General features: G+C 44.6%; 1 protein-coding gene and 1 non-coding gene across 2 annotated transcripts in view; one reads left to right on the top strand and one right to left on the bottom strand.

The window, feature by feature from the left end:
* Positions 1 to 20,647, bottom strand: part of thsd7ab (thrombospondin, type I, domain containing 7Ab) — a 107,589-nt gene that overhangs the window by 30,506 nt on the left and 56,436 nt on the right. Inside the window, exons 7-14 of the mRNA XM_076281274.1 lie at positions 20,336 to 20,539; positions 16,149 to 16,343; positions 12,017 to 12,248; positions 6,740 to 6,855; positions 5,836 to 5,971; positions 5,298 to 5,401; positions 3,348 to 3,542; positions 1,377 to 1,649 (exon numbers count right to left, since the gene is read on the bottom strand). Of these exons, the coding sequence (XP_076137389.1) occupies positions 1,377 to 1,649; positions 3,348 to 3,542; positions 5,298 to 5,401; positions 5,836 to 5,971; positions 6,740 to 6,855; positions 12,017 to 12,248; positions 16,149 to 16,343; positions 20,336 to 20,539 (1,455 nt within the window). The remainder of the gene's footprint in view (positions 1 to 1,376; positions 1,650 to 3,347; positions 3,543 to 5,297; positions 5,402 to 5,835; positions 5,972 to 6,739; positions 6,856 to 12,016; positions 12,249 to 16,148; positions 16,344 to 20,335; positions 20,540 to 20,647) is intronic.
* trnay-gua (transfer RNA tyrosine (anticodon GUA)) lies at positions 9,660 to 9,746 on the top strand. The gene is given in 2 exon segments: positions 9,660 to 9,696; positions 9,711 to 9,746. It is a non-coding gene; the product is annotated as a tRNA-Tyr (tRNA).

Raw genomic sequence — 20,647 nt, 5'->3', positions numbered from 1 at the left:
CCACCCAGCACCAACCTGACTCACTGATCCTCTGCAGCAACCCCCCAGCCCAACCCCCCCCCCCCCCACACACACACACACACACACACATATCCTCACAGATCCTCTGCAGCAGGGCCCCCATGCCACCAGCTCTCAGCATTCAGCAGTGCACTCCCCCCCCACACACACACACACACACACAGATCCTCACAGATCCTCTGCAGCAGGGCCCCCATGCCACCAGCTCTCAGCATTCAGCAGTGCACTCCCCCCCCCCCCCACACACACACACAGACCACAGATCCTCACAGATCCTCTGCAGCAGGGCCCCCATGCCACCAGCTCTCAGCATTCAGCAGTGCACTCTCAGGAGATGACACTTGCGGGCCTGATATACCAACCTCATTTCAGCAGTCTCAACTAGCTCATGTACACTACGCCAGAAAGAAAGGTAGCAGTGTGACAAAGGAGCTAAACAGCGAAAACAACATTAATATTTTAAAGATTACGACTCCCGTGACACTTCAAAGAGAGGAAAGCTCCCCAGCAGAACCACCCGGTGTTCTAAGAAAATATTAATACGGCAACATTTTCAGCCATTGGTTTCAATAACTAGCTCTGCACGCCAGCCATTCAGATTTACCCACACATCATCTTGAACAGCGCATTATAAACAACAGAGGTAATTAACCAGTACACAGGGCTTCAACACGGGACATATTTCACGCTCATGCAGATACATTAGGAGGGAAATACACAAACATTAGAAAAGAAAACAAATAAACAGTCTTCACGGGTCTCTCGATAGCCCTCATCTCCTGGTAGCCTCTAACTTTTAGTAGTCACGCATAAAACATGCCGGCATAACTGTGTGAGTCAAAGCATTTAGCCGTGATTAATGCCACGTTCCATTAGACATTAGGCCCTGTGCTTAATGATGAGGGGATTTGAGGGGTGCAGGATCAGCCCCCGACAGGGTGGGTGTTGGGGGGGGGGGGGGGGGGGGTGCAGAGCGAGAGGGGAGGGAGAAATCAAGTAAGTACCATGTGACCAAATTAGATTCCCTCTAAAGCTCCAGCTCTACAAGAGATTTGGCCCTAAAGGGGAAGTGAATGAGAGGGGGGGGTGGGGGGTGGAAAGATAGACAGAGAACCACTGAGAATGAGGGATGAAGCAAAAGGTAGACAGATTAAACGAGACAGGTGAAAAAGGGCGGGCAAAAAAAGATGAAGAAAACGAGGGACTAAGGAAATGTTGAACAAAAAGTAGTGATGGAGAGAGTAATGGAGAGCAAGGAGGGCGTGTGAATGGATAGACGGTGAGGATAGACTGACAAAGACAAAAGACTAAAAGCACATATAGAAAGAAAGAGAGACCTTGAGAGAGGGACCCACCATGGCTGTTGCAGCGCGATGTCTCCACGAGCCGGTTATTCTGGTCGTAGCACGCCATGGCCTGGTAGCGGTAGCCCTGCCCGCACTCTCGAACATCGACCGTGCCCATGCCCGCCTTGGCGACTGGCGCGCCTTCAGGACGCACCTCTGGCAGGACGCAGTCTGACCAGTTGCCCACGGGCTGCGCGTTGTACTTGTCGCACGGACAGTACTGGGTCTCGCTCAGCGGGAACTGCTGGCTGTTCTTACACTTGTCCCTCTTCTTGCTCTTGCCTGCCACACGCCGGGAACAGGAGAGAGAAAACACTCCACTGCACAATCACTAGAGCATGCAGTCAATGCAATCACTAGAGCGTTTATACTGTTCATTACTGTGCAGTAATGAACAGTATAAACGCTCTAGTGACTGTGCACAGTAATGAACAGTGTAAACAAACAATCAGATTTCAGTCACTCAAATTACTTTGTAAACTAACTGTGTAATTGGATGGATTACAATTTTATGAAATCGGGAGAGTTTCAATCCATTCATTTCATTCCATTTCAATCTGATTACATCTGGCATATAACCGATACTCAGATTTTATTTGGATCTTATCATGACTCTTGTATGAAGATGTGTCATCATGGCATCTGATTTTTTCAAGTTCACTTAGCATGTAAACTGGAATATTCTGTATTCTAATAATAATCAAATTGCTGCTTTAATTAGATTGTTCTGCATATTAAACCACACCAAAACAGTAATGCAACTCCTAATGAAATATCCAGTCTAAGATTAAACACTGAAAACAGAATCTGATGTGAAGACAGACAAAAGATGGAAAGCATTGTTGGCACACATAAACCTCTGCAGTAGATCAGTGTCTCAGCTTGAGTACTGCTCAATTATTGCTATAAATAAAACTCTGCCGAGCAGGAGGTGAGAATGCGCTCCTGAACCTCATTCACTATTGCAAGAGGCATTGTACTATTTGTAGTCCAGGCAGAGATGGGCTCCAAGACAACAATGCATCTGATCAATATCAAGCATTATTATCTCTATTGAACGGGAGGGTACTTGAGGAGACTAAATGCGTATTGGCAGAGCCATGAGCACACTTTCGGTGACTGCTTTGGCCCTCGGTGGGCATTTAAACTCATAGCAAAGGATGCTACTTTACACCGATGTTTTGTGCTCATTACCGAACGTAAGCTTCGGTCTGCAGATGTAACACATCCTCAGTGCCACCTACGTGTCCATTAGGAGGACGTGTTTTTCTGCGCAGCGTCCACTCCAGCAGTGGCTGCGGTCCCTCAGCAATAAGGCCATGGTCTTAGCTTTCAGAGTATCCTACGCCACACTACACACATCCTGCTTAGTGCCCTTTGCCTGTTTGTTTAAAAGCAATATTCATGGCCAAAAGCAAGTTCACTAGTTGTTTGAGTGAACCTTTCCTCTGCCTTGAAGGATTCTTGGTTACACTTTACTTGACAATATTGACATAAGAGAGACATGACACTGTCATGAACATGTCATAAACAAGTCATAAACGTTTATGACATAACGCTTCTGTTATTAAGTGACATTTGTTTTTTGTCATAACAAGTTAGGGTTAGGATTAGGGTAAGTGTTAAGGTTAGGGTTCATGTGTCATGACAGTGTCATGTGTTCATGAGAGTGTCATGTCACTCTTAATGTCGATACTGTCAAGTAAAGTGTTACCGGATTCTTTCTTTGCCAACAGTTCTTCATAATGTTCTTCAAGTCAACCTTTCCTCTGCTTTGAATGATTCTTTGGCAAAAACAAGCTCTTCCTCTGAAAAACTCCACTCAATACAAAACTCTGTCCATCACTAAATGACCAACCTTGACCACAGACGGACATGATGTGTGTACATACAGCACCCGTTCTCTCTACCTCCCTCTCTCTCTCTCATTCTCTGTGACATCATCAGCATGCATGAATAAACACAGTAGCCGTCTCTTACCCACGAGAGCCCTCCTGCGAGTCCGCACGCCCACGCAGTCGAAGTCGCAGGGCGAGAACTTGGACCACTGGGTGAGCTGGCAGTCATCCTGGCAGGGCAGCTGGCAGGGCTGCGTGATGGGGGGCATGGTGCTGGGCAGCTTCAGGCACTGGCCCACATCCGCCACAGAGCCGTCCAGCTGACGACACGACACCGCTATGGGGCCCCAGGCAAGAAAACGGCACAGGTCACAGAGAGAAGCACAGACAGGTCTGAGAACAACACACAGAGATGGCTTAAAGGCACGAATGTGGCCAGTACTGTCTGTGGATAATTACAGTATGTGGAAAAGGGCTGATGGCTTAGAAAAATATACTTTCATAGAGAACCTGTGTAATTGTACAAAGAGAAGAAACATGTCTGAAATAATTTCTGATGTTTTTAAAAAGTTATTCCAATAAATAAATGACAGTCTTTGGGCAGGTGACACAAGTTTATTGAATTGAAATAAGTCCCAAAATATTTCAAACATCTAAAGAATAAAAAATAGAGCCATGCATCACTCCTGACACGGAGATAGCCGCAATTTCCAGAAGGCCGGTTTCCAGCAGTCGTGTTATACACCGACTTCTACGCTACAGTTGGCAGGCTGAGGGTGACCTTAAAGGCGACGCCTGTGACGTTGATGCACTGCACCTGAGGAGCTCCTGACGGTCTCTCATGTAGGGACGGCCATGTCAGAGTGCGGCGTCCGGCGTGACGGGCAGCGACCGTGGGGCAACAGCAATGTCACGGGTCATAAACTCACAACAGCAAAGCCCTCATCACACTTCCAGTCACTATCTATCAATCTTAGCAGTGCCCACGGTAGGCCTGTGATAATACAACATGACCCATTGGGTGACAGTGGTGGTTTCTGCTTTGTTCACACCGTGAGTGAAAGTGAAACTGATCTTCGCCCTACATACAACGACCGAATTGACTATTTTTAACACAAATTTCCTATCTGAGAAACCAAACTGAATTTGTAAAAAAAACAGGTTCGCCTCTACAGACCACATCACAGTGTATAACACTTTAGGGACTGGTGGTACGTCTTTACAATTTCTTTACAATCACTTAACCTCTATTTATAAGATAAAGATAAAGAAAAAGTATACTTTATTGTCCCCCATGGAGGGAAATTCATCTTGGGCTCCAGTCACTGCATCTCAAACTTGCAACACACCACATATGAAGTCACAACGTGAGTGGAGTGCAATACTATGGGGAGGCCACGTTTAATACTTTCCCAAAAAGCAATTCAGAAGCTCTTTGAGCTGTCCAAGTGCATCAAAATAAGGTAAGTTAACAGAGCCTGAAAGAGCTTGAAACTTCATCAACATTCCCCATATATATATATCCCATAATATATCCCATTTAATATAGAGCTCACTGCACTGTCTAACCAAGCATTTGCAAATTGAAAATCGAAAACATTTATTTAGCTTCTGCATTATAACGCAGGTCTGGTGAAACGTTTTAATTACGACTGTACAGTAAGATAAATGGTTCCTCTGCTATCCATATGCATACTGGGCTTATTTGTCTAATGTGTTATATACAGTACAGTAAGCACTGAAAATTACTGATGCATTTGAATCTATTGTAATTAATGTCTTGTTATAATAATGTCGGTGTGTATTGCAAATGTGGAGGAGGACTGAATTGAGCTGTTGATCTTACAGTGGTACTCATGAGGGGAGACTTTTGATCTGTGAATATGCAAACATCTGAAGGCAAAAAAGATTAGACCTCAGGTCTTGTGTCTGGAGGCAGTTTGGCACTGAGTCATCATTAACCACAGAGTTAGTTGTCTTAAAATGATTATCCCCTACAACTGAATTAAACTGGGGGGAAAACGCTAGCCATAGGCTAAACTCTAGCCATCTTCCCTTGCAGGCAAACTGTATGTAAAGAGCCGGGCTTCACCTCTGGTTTGAAGTCCCGATCCGCAGGCCTCTTGAGCACCGGGACTCTCCTGGCGGACAGACCACGGGACCAGCTGACACCGCCGCCACTTGTGGGTCTTCCATCTTCCAATAACAATTAGAGTTAAACAATTAGCTGCTAGCGTCGCACTGTCACTGTGATAGCAATTATGAGGAAATTAGATAATGTATTTTTCTAAGTTATTAAGAAACTGAGTTTTTTTTAGATTATGGAAAATCCCTGGTGCGCGACAATGCCAGTTGCTTGTGAGCATTCTCCATCCTACTTACTTAGCATTTCACATATCAGGTTATCCTGCTAAATGGCAGTGAAAGTGCAAATGTACATGACCATGGCTTTTACTGAGGAAGGCACTTGGACTGCCATTCTGAACATTCTGGGTTGTCCTGTATGCTCAAGTCACTCAAAAGTCAAATCATATCATGAATGCCTCAATAGAAGGCCCATGCAGGCAGACAGAATAACAAACTCAGCAGACATTTTCTACACTAAAGGTACACAGGTTATGGCCGTGTACCTGTAGCCAGGGCAGACGGCCGGGGCGTCGCACTCCTTCTCCTCGTGTAGCAGCTCGGGACACTCCTGGCCCCCGTTGGAGGGCATCTGGATGACCATGCGCCTGCGGGACTGCTTGGGTTTTTGGGCCGCAGCACCTTTGGGCACAAACGCTGGGTCAGAAACAGAGCTGTAACGATGCAATAATGTAGAGGGAAGTAGCACTGCATCATGACATACGCATCATGATATGCATCCTATTGTTGGGTAGGTAGTGATATTCAGTGTTGGTAAGAAATGTAAACATCACAAACACTGCAGCGGGGGAGCCAGGGAGCCGTGTTTGCTTGGGAATGTTTCTTCCTTCCTGCCCAGATATTTCTAAGCAGCTCATATTATCACACATTCATTCCAAGGCTCAAGCGTAACCTCTCATTCAAATCCATTAAACGGGAGCAGTTTATTTGAAAATACCTGATGGGATAAATTTCTAATCAGAGGCATGACCAAAGCCGAATAAAAAACGATATATCTATCTTGTATATATATATATATATATGCCTACTGTGGCAGCAGGTTTATACATCAGTGCCACGGCAGAGGTCATAAAACAGGCGCAATGATGATTTCATGCCATAAATCAGCTTAATGTATTCAACAGCGTCCTCCAGCGTGATAAGCCTGGATGCTGTGTGTGGTGCGATCTTCCTCACGGAATGAGAAAGAGACACGCTACTTGAGCAATTCCACAATTATTTCAATGCAATTTAGGCATGATACATTACAGTAATAAGTGGAAGGCAAAAAAAGAGGGCAGTGTAAAATAACGTAATGAAAAATAGACAAGAAAGATTTGTTGTTTTCTCTCTCTATAAGGGATTTGGTGTGTATGATGTATGCCCTATACTGTGGGGCTTCTACTGTACCGGGTTCACAGGACGGTGTGCAGGCAGACCATTCACTGAATGGAGTGACCAGGCAGTCCCTCTTACATGGGAGCAGGCACGGCCTCACTGCCTCAGGACGAGGTCCCTCTGGGCACCTGAGTTACAAACACACACACACACACACACACACACACACACACACACACACACAAATAAGTAATAAAATCACATAAACATAGACACACATACCGGTATACATGCATATACTGTACATACAGTACACACACACACACACACACATACACACACACACACACACACACGCACACACGCACATGCCATGGCACGCACACCACTCACACACACACACACACACACACACACACACACACACACACACACACACACACACACACACATACAGATACACTTGTAAGCGCTAAGCCTCTTATGACCCTGTTCAGACTGCAGGCAAAAGTGGCCCAAATCTGACCAGGTCAGACTTATTCAGAAGTAGTGTGAACACTCAAATCTTGCCCAGATCTGATTTTTACAAATCAGATTTAGACCACTTCCATATGCGGCCACAGTGTGAACCACCAAGCCGGATTTGATGCGAATTCTACAATCTTTTTTCAATCTACATCGACATTTGTCACAATTATGCGGCGCAGGAGTTAGCTGATATCAATGGTTATTCTTCTTTTGCGCATGCGGGTCAGTTCGAAACCGCAAACAGTTAAGACTGGAATCTGATATAGGCCACATTTTAAAAGGTAATGTGAACAGCCAAACAAAAAAATCGGATCTGAGCAAAAAATCCGAATTGAGCATTAAGACATGCGGTGTGAACGGGGTCTTATTGCAATTCCCACACCACATGTGTCAGGACCACCCGATATCCATCAGACACTTTGCGAGCGTCACATTGCGATGCAGGCCTCCATCTTTGCCGCGCTCCACACCAGTCCAGTCCTGACGAGTCCTGTCCCGAGTGAGCGGAGCAGGCCACAAGTTCAGCTCAGTCAGTCAACAAGGGCTCCGGGGTTAAAGACATGTCACAGAGGTTTGGCCTAAGCCCGCTCTTTACGCTAACAGAATTAATTATTGGAGATTAAGGTAAGTCAGTTGTCTGGTCAGGTAAGGATACCTGTGGTGTTTCACGCTCTGGAGAGTGAGAGAGAGAGAGAGAGAGAGAGAGAGAAAGAGAGAGAGAGAGAAAGAGAGAAAGAGAGAGAGGTGTGTGGGGAATGTGGGACTGCACCACGGAAAAGATCCTCACAGGCCTGACGTCAACACCTAAAAATGCCATTATCACTTTCACTGGCAATCATGGCACGCTTGCCCTCACTGTCACTGTTTTGGATTACAAATTGTATTGACACCTGGCAAAGCCAGAGAGAGAGGGAGAGAGAGGGAGAGAGAGAGAGAGAGAGAGAGAGACAGAGAGAGAGAGAGAGAGAGAGAGAGACAGAGAGAGAGAGAGAAAGAGAGATGTCAGAGAACATGTTGTAGGGCAGAGAACAGCCCACGCTGCCGTTACGCTATTCCACACTGAGATGTATTGATTTTATCACTGAATGGTAATCCCTCTAATCGTGGCATCGCTACAAAAATCTCAAGCAAAGTCTGAGCTCTGACTAATCTGTGGTTGTGTGTGTGTGTGTGTGTGTGTGTGTATTCGTGTGTGTGTGTGTGTGTGGGGAGGGGGGGGGGGGTGTATGTTTTAAGCACTGGTCCTCTCTGCAGTATTCCTGCTGGATAAAGATAAATGAGGGCAAATGGTCAATCTGAGAGAGGCGTCCGGTAATCTGATCTTTGGCCATATCCTTGGAGCATTATGTGATGCCCATGCTTTATTTCCTCATCCTATTGGTGGGAACCTGCTGGATGATCAGGGTCAGCTTTAATGCAGAAAGAGAGAGACATAGAGAGAGAGAGAGAGAGAGAGAGAGAGAGAGAGAATGAGAGAATGAGAGAATGAGAAAGAGATCTTGGTGTTCTGGGACGTCAGCATTTATTAGAATCATGCCGCGGAAGCCAAGCAAGGCTGGAACAGAGGTGGGACAGAGACAGGGGCACCACACGGCCACATCAGATTTATTTTCTAATGCCAACAGCAGCAGCAAATCCTCGGGAGGGAAACAAATCCTGGGGAACTAAACGCATTCAAAGAGCAGGAGCCTTTGGCATGTTTCTTGATTTGCTGCCTTTCAACCACTACTATTGTGGGCCTACTGTCACATGCTTGTCACATGTACACAGGAACAGTTAACTAGGAACGGGAAATGTAATCAAATGTATACCTTGTCATGTCTTGATTGATTCACTCTCACTACAACAATGGTCTGTCTCATCAACTACTCACCATGTGATCCCTATCAATCACAAACTACTGTAGGTAGCCTATTTAAGGGAAGTTCACACATTATTCTAGGAGTAGTCAGATCCTCCCGCACCACTTGGGTGTGTAGTCATCATCCTGGGTATGTTCATTCTCTGATTGTTTTGTACGATCTCTCAAAGTATTCTTTTAGCCTATTTGTACCTTCACATTATTCATTCTAGATGGACTCTATTATGTTTGGATAAATTGTTATGTTCTGATCCACATAGCCTTTCTATTGTACTTATTGACCAGAGTAGCAGTCTAGGTAACAGTGTTAACATAATGAATGGCTAGGATTGGTTATCGCCGCCGTATGAACTAAATCAACAGGGAGATGGCAAGCTAGATGAACTGATTAAGTATTATACAGCGGTGGGCAGTTTGCCAGCGATGGTCTAGATTGGTCGCGACCTAACACAGCCTGACCCTCTGCATAGGAATTTGCTTGACTGTTTAACACGCTGGTGAGTATCGCAGTCCGGATCAGCATATAGCCTCTGACCTACTTTCAGACTAGTACAGAACCACCCGAATGAATCGGCAGGTGGAGGAGTCCTATAGCATTAGGGACCTTCGATAGCTCAGTTGGTAGAGCGGAGGACTGTAGGTGAACAACCGGCCATCCTTAGGTCGCTGGTTCGACTCCTGCTCGAAGGAAGCGATGCTTTCTTGAATTTCCCCTAGGGATCAATATATAGTATATCTATCTATAGCATTATACCTAAACTAGATTAGAGCGAGTGCAATAATAAAATGAATCAGGCATTCTCAGTAACAGTCTGTATTGTGGGTATATCGACTCTGTGGATTGCAATGTTACACTGAACCGAAACTTTTCTAATATTGAGTGGAGTCAGATTTATTAGGTTTAACAGGGGTTTATAATCAATTGTCATTTTTCCAACAGTGCACGATAAGCTTCACGATTTCGTTCGACCACTTCTAGTTGGTCCTGAAAAGTGAAGTCTTATAATAACATTCCCAAGGAAAGATTATATAGACACCAAACACACATATTAATAAAAGCACACCTGCATAAAGGAGGAGGCACTCATGTACGCAATCATGTACGCGCACACACACACACACACACACACACACACACACACACACACACATACACTAAAATACAAATACAAATACCCACACAGATAACATCCCCAAGGAGAGATTATTAGTATATTAGTATATTATTATTATATAGACACAAAACGCACATATTAATAAAAGCACACCTGCATAAAGGAGGGCACACACACACACACAAACATTAAAAACTGAGCCTTGTGTGACAAGAGGATGAAGTGAGACCAAATAAATTTCTCCTTGGCTCCCTCAGCTCCTTCAATGCATTGTCCCTTTGAGTGCAGCTCGTCTCACAGACGTTTTTTTGGAACTCCTCAACGAAATAAATTCAAAATTCAAAAGAAAGCAAAATAGGCTACACATCAAAGACCATATAGACACATCACCAAAGCCTTTATAAAGGCTCAAAAATGCAACCCGTGAAGAAATTAGGCAAAACATAGTAATTAACAGACTGAACACTGCAAAGCACAACGTTAGCACACACTCCAGGATAAAGATGTTCGTCTGAGGCGCATCCTCCAGTGAATGCAGAACACAGCCCTGTTATACTGCCGCGGCTGTGACTGTTTTCTGCGTGTCACATGAGGCATTGTCCAAATTAGAATGCCGTCAAATGAAATTAAATTTCATTTCAATAATAGGGGTGCATTCATTTGCAGAATGAAATTGTTCCAGCGTTGTTAAACAGTGCAGTTGACACAACCAGCACAGTCATTAAGAGATCCAATTATGTTAACATTTTGTCTATTCAAAGTCAATTCTGCTGCTTAGTATTATATTTTAATTATGTGTAAATGTCACAAATGCTAATGTGAGGAAAGATAAGCACGCCATCTACATGGAGGTGGTCTGCACGGAGATCATTAAAATTTGTTGTCAGGGCAATGGCTTTGTTAGATCATAGACTTCCACTTGGTGTGTCACTCTTGCCTCAATGGGTCAGAAATGGATCACGGGAACAAATGGAGATAACAAAGGTCAAGAACACACATGCTTCACTCTGTGTCCACAACATTAATGGGTACATAGGTATGAAAAGGTCAAGAGAGAGGACGAAAAAAGAGAGATGAAAGAGAGGACGAAAAAAAAGATAGGGAAGCAATCCCCATGAAATGAGCATAAAAACCTGCATGCAAAAATAGTTGACTAGTGATAGGGATTTCCATCATACATCCATCATACATCCATCGTCTTGGCATACGACCATGTGTGGGGAAAAGCTTGGGCCACGAGAAGCTCTCAGGCCCTCAGTGTCATGGGAAGTGACAGCATGCGAACGTCAGCCTTCGTGATACCAGCTGGGACTGGCCCTCCAAAACAGGCCTTGTTGTCTTGCACTCTCTCATCTTGGTGCCGATTTAATTGCATTAAAGAATCAAGCCCACTTAATTACTGCCATTATCATCAGTGGAAAATTACAGAGCCTAAAACTGACTGGGATGCAGTAATTGGTCTGTTTGTGATTCTATGGTACGTGCTTTTATTTATTTCTTTTCCTTCCTCCATCTTGCTTGAGCAACTCTCTGCCTGCAGACTAGAGATAGTGGGAAGGAAAGAGGCTGCTTTCTACTTTTCTTTCTTTCTGTCTCCTCTCTCTCTCTCTCACTCTCTCTCTCCTCTTTCTCTTCTCATTCTACCTCTTCACAGCTGAGCCTGTCAGTCAGTCACAGACTTAAACACCCACCACATGGGCACGCTCGCTCAGTGCCAAACTTATCTCTCCTTCCCTCAACCGCCTCCTCTGCTCTCACTGTTAACCCTTCACCGGCACCCACCACATCAGAAGCCCAAACCAGCACAACAGCAAAAAGCGCTCCACCTCCGAGACCAGCACTCACTTCTTGGGGGGCACCTGTCCCACGTTGACCTTGACACAGATGACCTTGCGCGTCTGCAGGCCCATGGAGCAGGAGGCCTTGCTGGCGCTGAGGCTGGCGTTGGTGCTGGCCACTGACGGGTCCTCGGTGCACTGAGACCAGGGCCCTGTCTGCCAGTGGTACACCATGCAGGGGTGCTCGTTGCAGCTGCGCGCCTCCTGGAGGTAAGTGCTGTTGGGGCACATGGCTCCCCCTGTACGTGCAGAGGAAATATGGGTAAATAAATATATACCAATACAGTAGGATTTATAAGAAATATGGATAAATATATAAATATACACCAATACAGTAGGATTTATAAGAAATATGGATAAATATATAAATATACACCAATACAGTAGGATTTATTTATATAAGAAATATAGGTAAATTTACACCAATACAGTAGGCAGGATTCATTTATAAGACCTGCAGTGCATTCAGAATGTTTTCAGACCCTTTCTAGTTTTCCACATGTTACATTTCAGACCCATCTTTGTCATCAATCTACACCAATAACTCCACAATGGCCTCTTCAGGACTTTCACAGAGTTTTCCCCCAATTCCACTCCTGCCTTTTCATGGCTGACTGTATGCTTTGAGTTGTTGTCTTGTTGACATGTAAACATTCCCCATCAAGTCTGCGATCCTGAGCACTCTGGAAAAGGTTACACTCAGGATAGCTTGATATTTTCTGGCATCCATCTTTCTCTCTATCCTGACTACTCCCCGAGGCCCCGTCACAGAAAAAGACATCCCCACATCATAATAGCGCCTCCACTGTGTTTGACTGTAGGGATGGTATTAATGAGGCAATGCCATAGACAGTCAAAGAAAATGTTCGGTGCTGGAAGTCATTCAGAATCAGCTGCTTTTGTGGTTAACTCACAGTAGGCTATCATTTTCCTTAATGTGTGGCTTAAAGCCAGGTAATTGCTTACATTTGACCACTCTACTATAAGGGTCTGACTGATGGAGTGTGGCACTGATAGTTGTCCTTGAAGTCCAACATTCAATTCTATTAGGCCAAGATGGATTCCAATTAAGTTATAAATGGGATATTGTGCCCTTTATTTTGGAATAAATGAACAAAAAGACTGTGTAGACTGATGAAAGTCTGAAACAAGACAAATGTGGATAGCATCTGAAAACTTTCTGAATGCACTGTACATATGCACACACACATACAAGCACATATACATTCACATACACATACACACATACACACATAAATAAGGACAAACAAGCATCTACAGACACAAACGTACAGTAGTTGGAAGGAAACCCATCACAATTTGGGAATAACAATAACATATATCCATACACACAAACACACATAGCCATCTAAAGACACAAGCATACTTGGATACACACAGTTCACATGTTCATACATACATTCATACAGTACATAGCTGAATAGACATCTTTATAGACATATATTATTATCCACACACACATACACACACATACACACAAACACACACACACACACACACACACACACACACACACACACACACACACACACACACACACACACACACACACACACACACACACACACACACTATGGGATGTGTATGGATGAGAGATTATAGGCTCTAATGATGGGAACAAATTACAGTATGCCAAGCTACCTGTGACTAAAACAAAACACATACACACACACACCAAATACAACTACCCTTGGGGAATTGCACCCACTAATAGGTTGTGTGATAGATCGTCTCTTTCCCCTGTTTAAACTGGGTGTGTTTCCTCCCCTCACTCCAGTGTCAGGAGAAGCATTTGCCTTAAGAACGCCGCATTACTCCTGGAGTTTCTTTTTTTAAGAGAGAAAAGGCTCCCCTCAGATGGATGGGCCACTGAAGTGCTCGGCGCCTCCCGTTTCTCAGCGGAGTCGATACTTCGCCGCGCCAAGCCCCCTTAGTGGCTCTGAATTATTGCTGACATTTACAGGCCTTGGGGATGATGGAGCCGCGGGGCGAGTCAAAGCTCCCCTCTCATCCCGCTCAAGCACAAGGAGAGTGAGAGAGCAGGTGCCGAGCGAGGGGTCGAGCACGGTATTAAAGGAGAGTGAGAGAGCAGCTGCCGAATGAGGGGTTGAGCGTGGCATTAAAGGCGATGGGGTGGAGAGGGAACAGACGGCAGCGCGCCACATCCCACGCTGACCTTCGGTCACCCGCAGGCTTGTAACGAGGCCGACTGGCCCTCTCTCAAGGTGTTCGGAAAAGCACCGTCTCGGCATGCTTTAATTGCATCGCTAAAAAAGCCGAGAGCCGGGGCTGAACTAGCCCAGGGGATAATGCGCCTCTTGGAGGGATCAGGAGGGAAGCTTTAGTGCCACACCAAAAAATACAAAATATTAAAAAAAACACTCTTTCAATGGCTGGGCTGAGCTCTCTTTCAATGGCTGGGCAGAGCTCCCCTCTGACCACATGCATTCACCAAAGTTAAGCTGAAGGGTTTAAATGAGCACACTGAGTGGCTCCGTGTGTTGTTTTAAACCAGGGCCAAAGCCATGAGATGGCCTGTCCACACTCCGTGTGTTGTTTTAAACCAGGGCCAAAGCCATGAGATGGCCTGTCCACACTCCGTGTGTTGTGATGGCCACCCCCAGCAACACCCCGTTTCTGTTATTAATGTGTGGTGCTGCAGAGTCACGCCCACTGATTTATTCACACATCCATGGGAGAGAGAGACAGGCAGAGAGAGAGAGAGAGACAGGCAGAGAGAGAGAGAGGTAGAGAAAGAAACATAGAGAGAGAGAGATGGGGAGAGAGAGGGGGGGTACCATCCATAATGCATAAGGTTTGCCTCTCTCTACATGAATGGCTGATTTCATGAATGCATCCTCCATCATGAGAAGTGTGCATGTCTAATGTAAATTGGCAACAGTGAAATATTCCCACGGTGAGAGAAAACAAAAACAATGTTTTTTTGTGAAGAAATATTTTGGCACTCAAGAGTGCAACAAGCTGCGTTTGTGGGAAATGATCCTTAAAATATATTTGCCCCTCTAGCAAGTATCTCATTAATGTTTTTTTCTCTCCCCAAAGCCAAGTCTTTTTTTTCCAAAGCCAAGAGTGCAGTACAGAATCACCAGGAAGAAGGAGGTACCTCACAGTTAACAATTCATAGCTATAGATCTACGTTCAACTAACAAATACACTTCTTTTCATTCACATCTAATGTGTAATGGTGCACTGCACATCTACAGGAGGGGTAAAATCAATATACCAAGTAGTTCTGGAAACTTCGGAACATTTGTAAGACCTTGAAAGAACAATGGTAATTGTTAGTATGGACATTTAAGTATTTTAGTATAGAAAAACAGTAAACTATGCTTTTGTCTACGTCACTACAAGCCTATCCAATTTAGTCTAATTTTGCTAATGGTGGCAGCACAAACTCTAAAAACTAGAGCTGCTGAAAAACAGCCTTGATCCAACACTAAAAATTACCCTCCATCACAGTAATCCAAGCCACTACCATTGTCGTCACTGTAGAAACAGAACACAAAGTGCTTCTTAGCACCGCACAAATAACAGGAAACACATGCAGGAACACATGCACGCACACACACACACGCACACGCACACGCACACACACGCACGCACGCACACACACACACACACACACACACACACACACACACATGCACACACATGCACACAGTCAACACACACTACACACTATCAGAAAATGCCAGCAATTGAAAACCACATAATGAGACTTCAGTCAAAAGCTCTGACATTAAACTTATGCAACACCAGCCCTCAAAGGATACACAGTCAAATTGACCATGTATTGCAATCCTGCTTCCCTTTGTGCTGTCTATCATCATCAATACTGTAAAACACATGCATATAAATGATATCACTGCTGAAGCCTAAATCTAGGACAGAGGCTGTCTCTGAATGGAGAATTCCCACTGAACAACAACAAGCTAGTCCCTGTTTATATAACTTCATATGTTTTCGCTCACACCAATAAACCCACAGTAAAAAACACTGAGCTCTCAATACATCTGATTATGTGCAGAAATGATCCCCTTAAGAAGAGCAAAACAAACACATAAGATGAGTAAACAGTCATGGCTTGATTGAGTCACCTTCTCCAGCGTTGTAGGCCAGGATGGAGCGGGTTCTCATCTGCCGGCCCTCTGTGGTCTTGCTGGAGCAGGTCTGGGAACAGGAGGACCATGGCGTCCAGGGGGTGAGGGCACAGTCTCTGGGGCAGGGCACCTCACAGACAGCTGGCCCTGGGGCAGTCAGCTCACTGCAGAGGCCCTTATCCACAGGGGCTCCTACACAGGGCAGGACAATGCACATTAACTCAACTTGCCTCATAACATTTGCAGATAAAAAGCAGCACATGATATCTAAGCTATCATGAGGTTTTGGTAAAAACAACAACAATAATAATAATAATAAAAATAATAATAATGCATTTCATTTCAAAAGCACCTTCAATGACACCCAAAGTTACTTCACAAATACAAATATAAATATAATTAATAAAACATTAAAATAACAGAAAAATCACATTTACAACTAATGCAGTCATAAGTAACAAGTAATACTGTATGTAAAAGTCACAATGAATAGTTAGCCAAAAGAGATGGGTTTCCCAAATGCCTGATGTGATGGGGAAGTGAATCCCCGAGCTTAGGGGCAGTATAACAGAACGCTCCTTCTCCCCTGGGGCGTGTTTGGTATGCTGAGTGGACCTGCTGAGGAGGCTCACAGTGAGCTGGCAGGGGTCTGCTTCTCCATGAGGTCAGTGAGATAAATGATGATACTCGCTGCAGATTTTTGGAGTCGGTGGAGTATCTTATTTGGGATGCCAGACTGGACAGAGTTGCGGTAATCAATGCGGGATGTGGGCTAACATAAGCGCTGACCAGGACTTCTGCACTGTGCTGAGTGAGGGCTGGGCGTAGTCGTGTTATGTTCGGAAGGTGGAAAAAGCACTGCAAGAAACACTGTTGTTCGCATGTGTGCCACAATGAAGATTTATTACTAAAAATGTTATCATGGCATTAATCAATTCTTTTTAGTTTAAGTTTAGCAATTATAATCACTGTGTCTGTAAGAAATGTAAATAAAAACATTTTGTACTTTATTTTGCTAAATAACTATGAAAAATGATCTGTCATGTCAGGGGACCCCTCTCTTGCACTGATTTCTGCATCAGCTGCCAGAGCTGGTACCTACGTCTGTATCCTAGCAACTCGAAAAACATCTAACCTACCTATCAGTCCTCTATTCAACATCCAAGAGGATTAAATTGTGATTCTATAAAAAAAAAACAATGTATACAATGGACGTCTTATGCAATGTATTCTATGAAAGCATTAAGATTATTTATTTTAAGAGGCTCAAATCACAGGAAAGGATAGAATTAGAACATGAACATGAATATAATCCCTATGAACCTTAAGATGAGGAATGAAACATAAGATACATTATGTGATTTTGATAATTCAATCTCCATTAAATATTACAATTAAAATAGATAACACAGCATTGTAATCCTTCACTGGAGCAATACCAGTGTCTCACTTAGAGAATAAACGCCAAACTGCACAGATGGCACAAAAATACTTTACTTCTGCAATGTGACCTTGAAAGTGACCGCTGTGGTGTGGTGGGTTCCGTTGGAATGTACATTGTACCCAAATGAAGGTCATGCCTGTCTGTGCATAAGCAATATTTCTTCGACTGCGCGTCACACTTTAGATGAAATACTTCATCAGGATCTAGAAATAGGCCGAGACAGAGACTAGCGGTCCTCAGAGGCATGGGCCATTTTACACTGGTGCATCTATAATGCATGAGCCCTCTTCACATCCACAGCAAGTGGAGCCTTTGCCCACATGTGCACTATGTGTGCTTTTAACACATCTCACCACGCAATGCCCAGCCCTCGCTCCGACTTCAACCATTTCCAATTCCAACATGGGAAACCATATCTCTCTCTCTCACACACAGACACACACAGACACACACACACACACACACACACACACACACACACACACACACACACAAACACTCACTCACACACACACACACACACACACACACACACACACACACACACACACACACACACACAAACACTCACTCACACACACACACACACACACACACACACACACACACACACACAAACACTCACTCACACACACACACACACACACACACACACACACACAAACACTCACACACACACACACACACACATTAACGGTTCTCATCTGGTTTTTGGTCTTCTATTTTGGTCCTTTTTTGGGGGCGGTTTTGACCGTGTCACTGGTGGTTAATGGCTCTCGAGGACACAGAGCTGTTTTTTCAGAGAGCCGCTTGATGAATATTCATCTAATGTAATCATTATGGCCATCGGTGCTTATGGGAACAATCACAAGTGGGAGGCAATACAGCAGCTCAATTACAGGCACTCACAACATGAGGGAACAGATGCTGTCTGGAAGAGAGGGGGAGAGACGGAGTGAGTGAGAGAACAAGGGAGAGAGGGAGAGGGAGAGGGAGAAAGAAAAGGAAAGAGAGAGAGAGAGAGAGAAAAGGAGCATGGGGAAAGAGAGTGAGTGAGCGAAGTGAGAGAGATATAAGTGAACAGCAAGAGAAAGACAAAGTGAGTGTGTGTGTGACAGAGAGAGAGAGAGAGAGAGAGAGTGATATCACGAGTCTAAACACAGCCTGTGAGAGAAGCAATTTCCTATCTTAATGGGCAACAACAACCACACCAGTACAATAAATATCAATATGGAGCTATGGGTGACTCCAATGTGTTTTTTTCTGTATTGACAGCAGACACTCAACCACATTTGCATTGATCCATTTGTTTACTTTGCACAGGGGCTGCTTGTGTGACCATAAGTGGACTCCAGTCATGATGGCAGACACGGATATGGCAGACACCAAATCCAGAAGAAACTATGAGCCAATCCATTCTCATCTGGGCAGCCCCAAAGGGTCAATCTTACTTCCTTCTCTCTGTTAGGGGCAGCCACAGGGAGAGAGGTCTGCCTGTAAACCAGAGGGACGGCCTGAAAATCCTCCATTCTCCTGTCCCAATCCATCCCGCTGCAACACCAGAACGTGAGCAGCATCACATCACAACTAAGCTTTTTGTCAACCCAAACTCGATTATAGTGTTTAATGTTTGATCCTCTTTAACCACACAGGGGCTGAAATATCTTGGCAGTAATTAGTTTCATGAGTAATGTAGGTTTTTTTTTTAATAATAATTTGCCATCGGCAAGGACACAAGGACACATCGGCAAGCACAATCGACATCACAATCGTTTTGTTTCTAATCCGACACTTGCGGACACTAGTCGCAAGGTTGCAAGTGGATTCCACTGAGTGAGTATGCTAAGCATGGCGCAGCTTAGGCAGAAACAACATGAGGAAAGTGATGCCGTATCCATTCCTCCCAAGTCTTAATGAGGTGCAGTCATGGGAGGGGAAAGCGCACAAGTTCAGAGGGGCCTGACTAAGTTGATGAGCTGCAGAGAGCTGAGTATGATTTAGTGTAAGTAGTCTTTAATTGCACCATGAGGGGTTGGGGGGGGCAGCACATGGCTAATGCTGAGACAGGGAAAAGTTAACAACGGAGAGAGAGAAAGAGAGGGGGGGTAGAGACAGAAAGAGGGGGAAAGAGAGAAAGAGAGCGAGAAAGAGAGAGAGAAAGAGAGGGGAGTGTTGAGACGGGAGTTCAGTGAGAGCGACTAACGACCATGATGAACCACTTGGGGTGTCGGACAGCTTCTCCGTCACTGCCCCAGTCCCCTGTAATGCGTAAGCAAGACGGAGAGTCACCTTCAGCTTACCTGCACTTTCTTCGAAAGACAAAGTGAGACAAGACCATTAGCGCAAATGCACCCGGGTCAATGTGATAAAAGATTTGGCACCATGTGGGGAAATCTCACCCAAGGACGAGAGATTAAACAACAGGAAGGTTCTGCTTCGGCAGGACAAGTGGTGAGGAAAGGACAAATCCCCGTAACATACCGTATATGACTGTTTAAGCAACACCATTAGTGGACAAACTTTTTACACAGTTCTTTGTCGTAAACAATAAATAAACACTAGGAAATGTACCCACAGACAACAAAGGTATAGTTCTAGATATATGTAATGTTATTACTTGCCTACAACGATTATACTTAAAGAAAACATATATGAGCTCTTGAACCAAACCATTTTTTATTAAAGGGTGCTATTAATCAACTGGTTTGCACACAATAAAAGAAACCATATGGTCTCTCACCATCGCTGTTGATGCACTGGATTTGGGGTAGCTGTGAGCCTGGCCCACAGTCCATGTTGTCGTCGGGGATGCACTCCTCCAGCTTGACCAGCGTCCAGCTGTAGCAGCCGGGCTCCTCGCAGGGAATGGCCTCCATCAGGTGGGGGCAGCTGCCCATTCCCCCCGTGGGATAGTTGGTGATCACACGCTTCCTCATCTTGAAACCTGGGGAAAATATGAACAGACAGACAGGCAGACAGACAGACATCAGGAGACACAGAATACTGTTTGATACAGTACATTCATTTAGGTGCTATTGCTGATTTGATTTTT

Source organism: Alosa pseudoharengus, unplaced genomic scaffold, assembly GCF_046254945.1.
Source record: "Alosa pseudoharengus isolate Yale_2024_CS ecotype anadromous, Long Island Sound unplaced genomic scaffold, YU_APseudo_1.1 YU_APseudo_1.1_scf_12, whole genome shotgun sequence".
Lineage (NCBI taxonomy): Eukaryota > Metazoa > Chordata > Actinopteri > Clupeiformes > Clupeidae > Alosa > Alosa pseudoharengus.
Note: the sequence above shows the minus strand (reverse complement) of the source record. Positions and strands in the feature narration are given on the sequence as shown.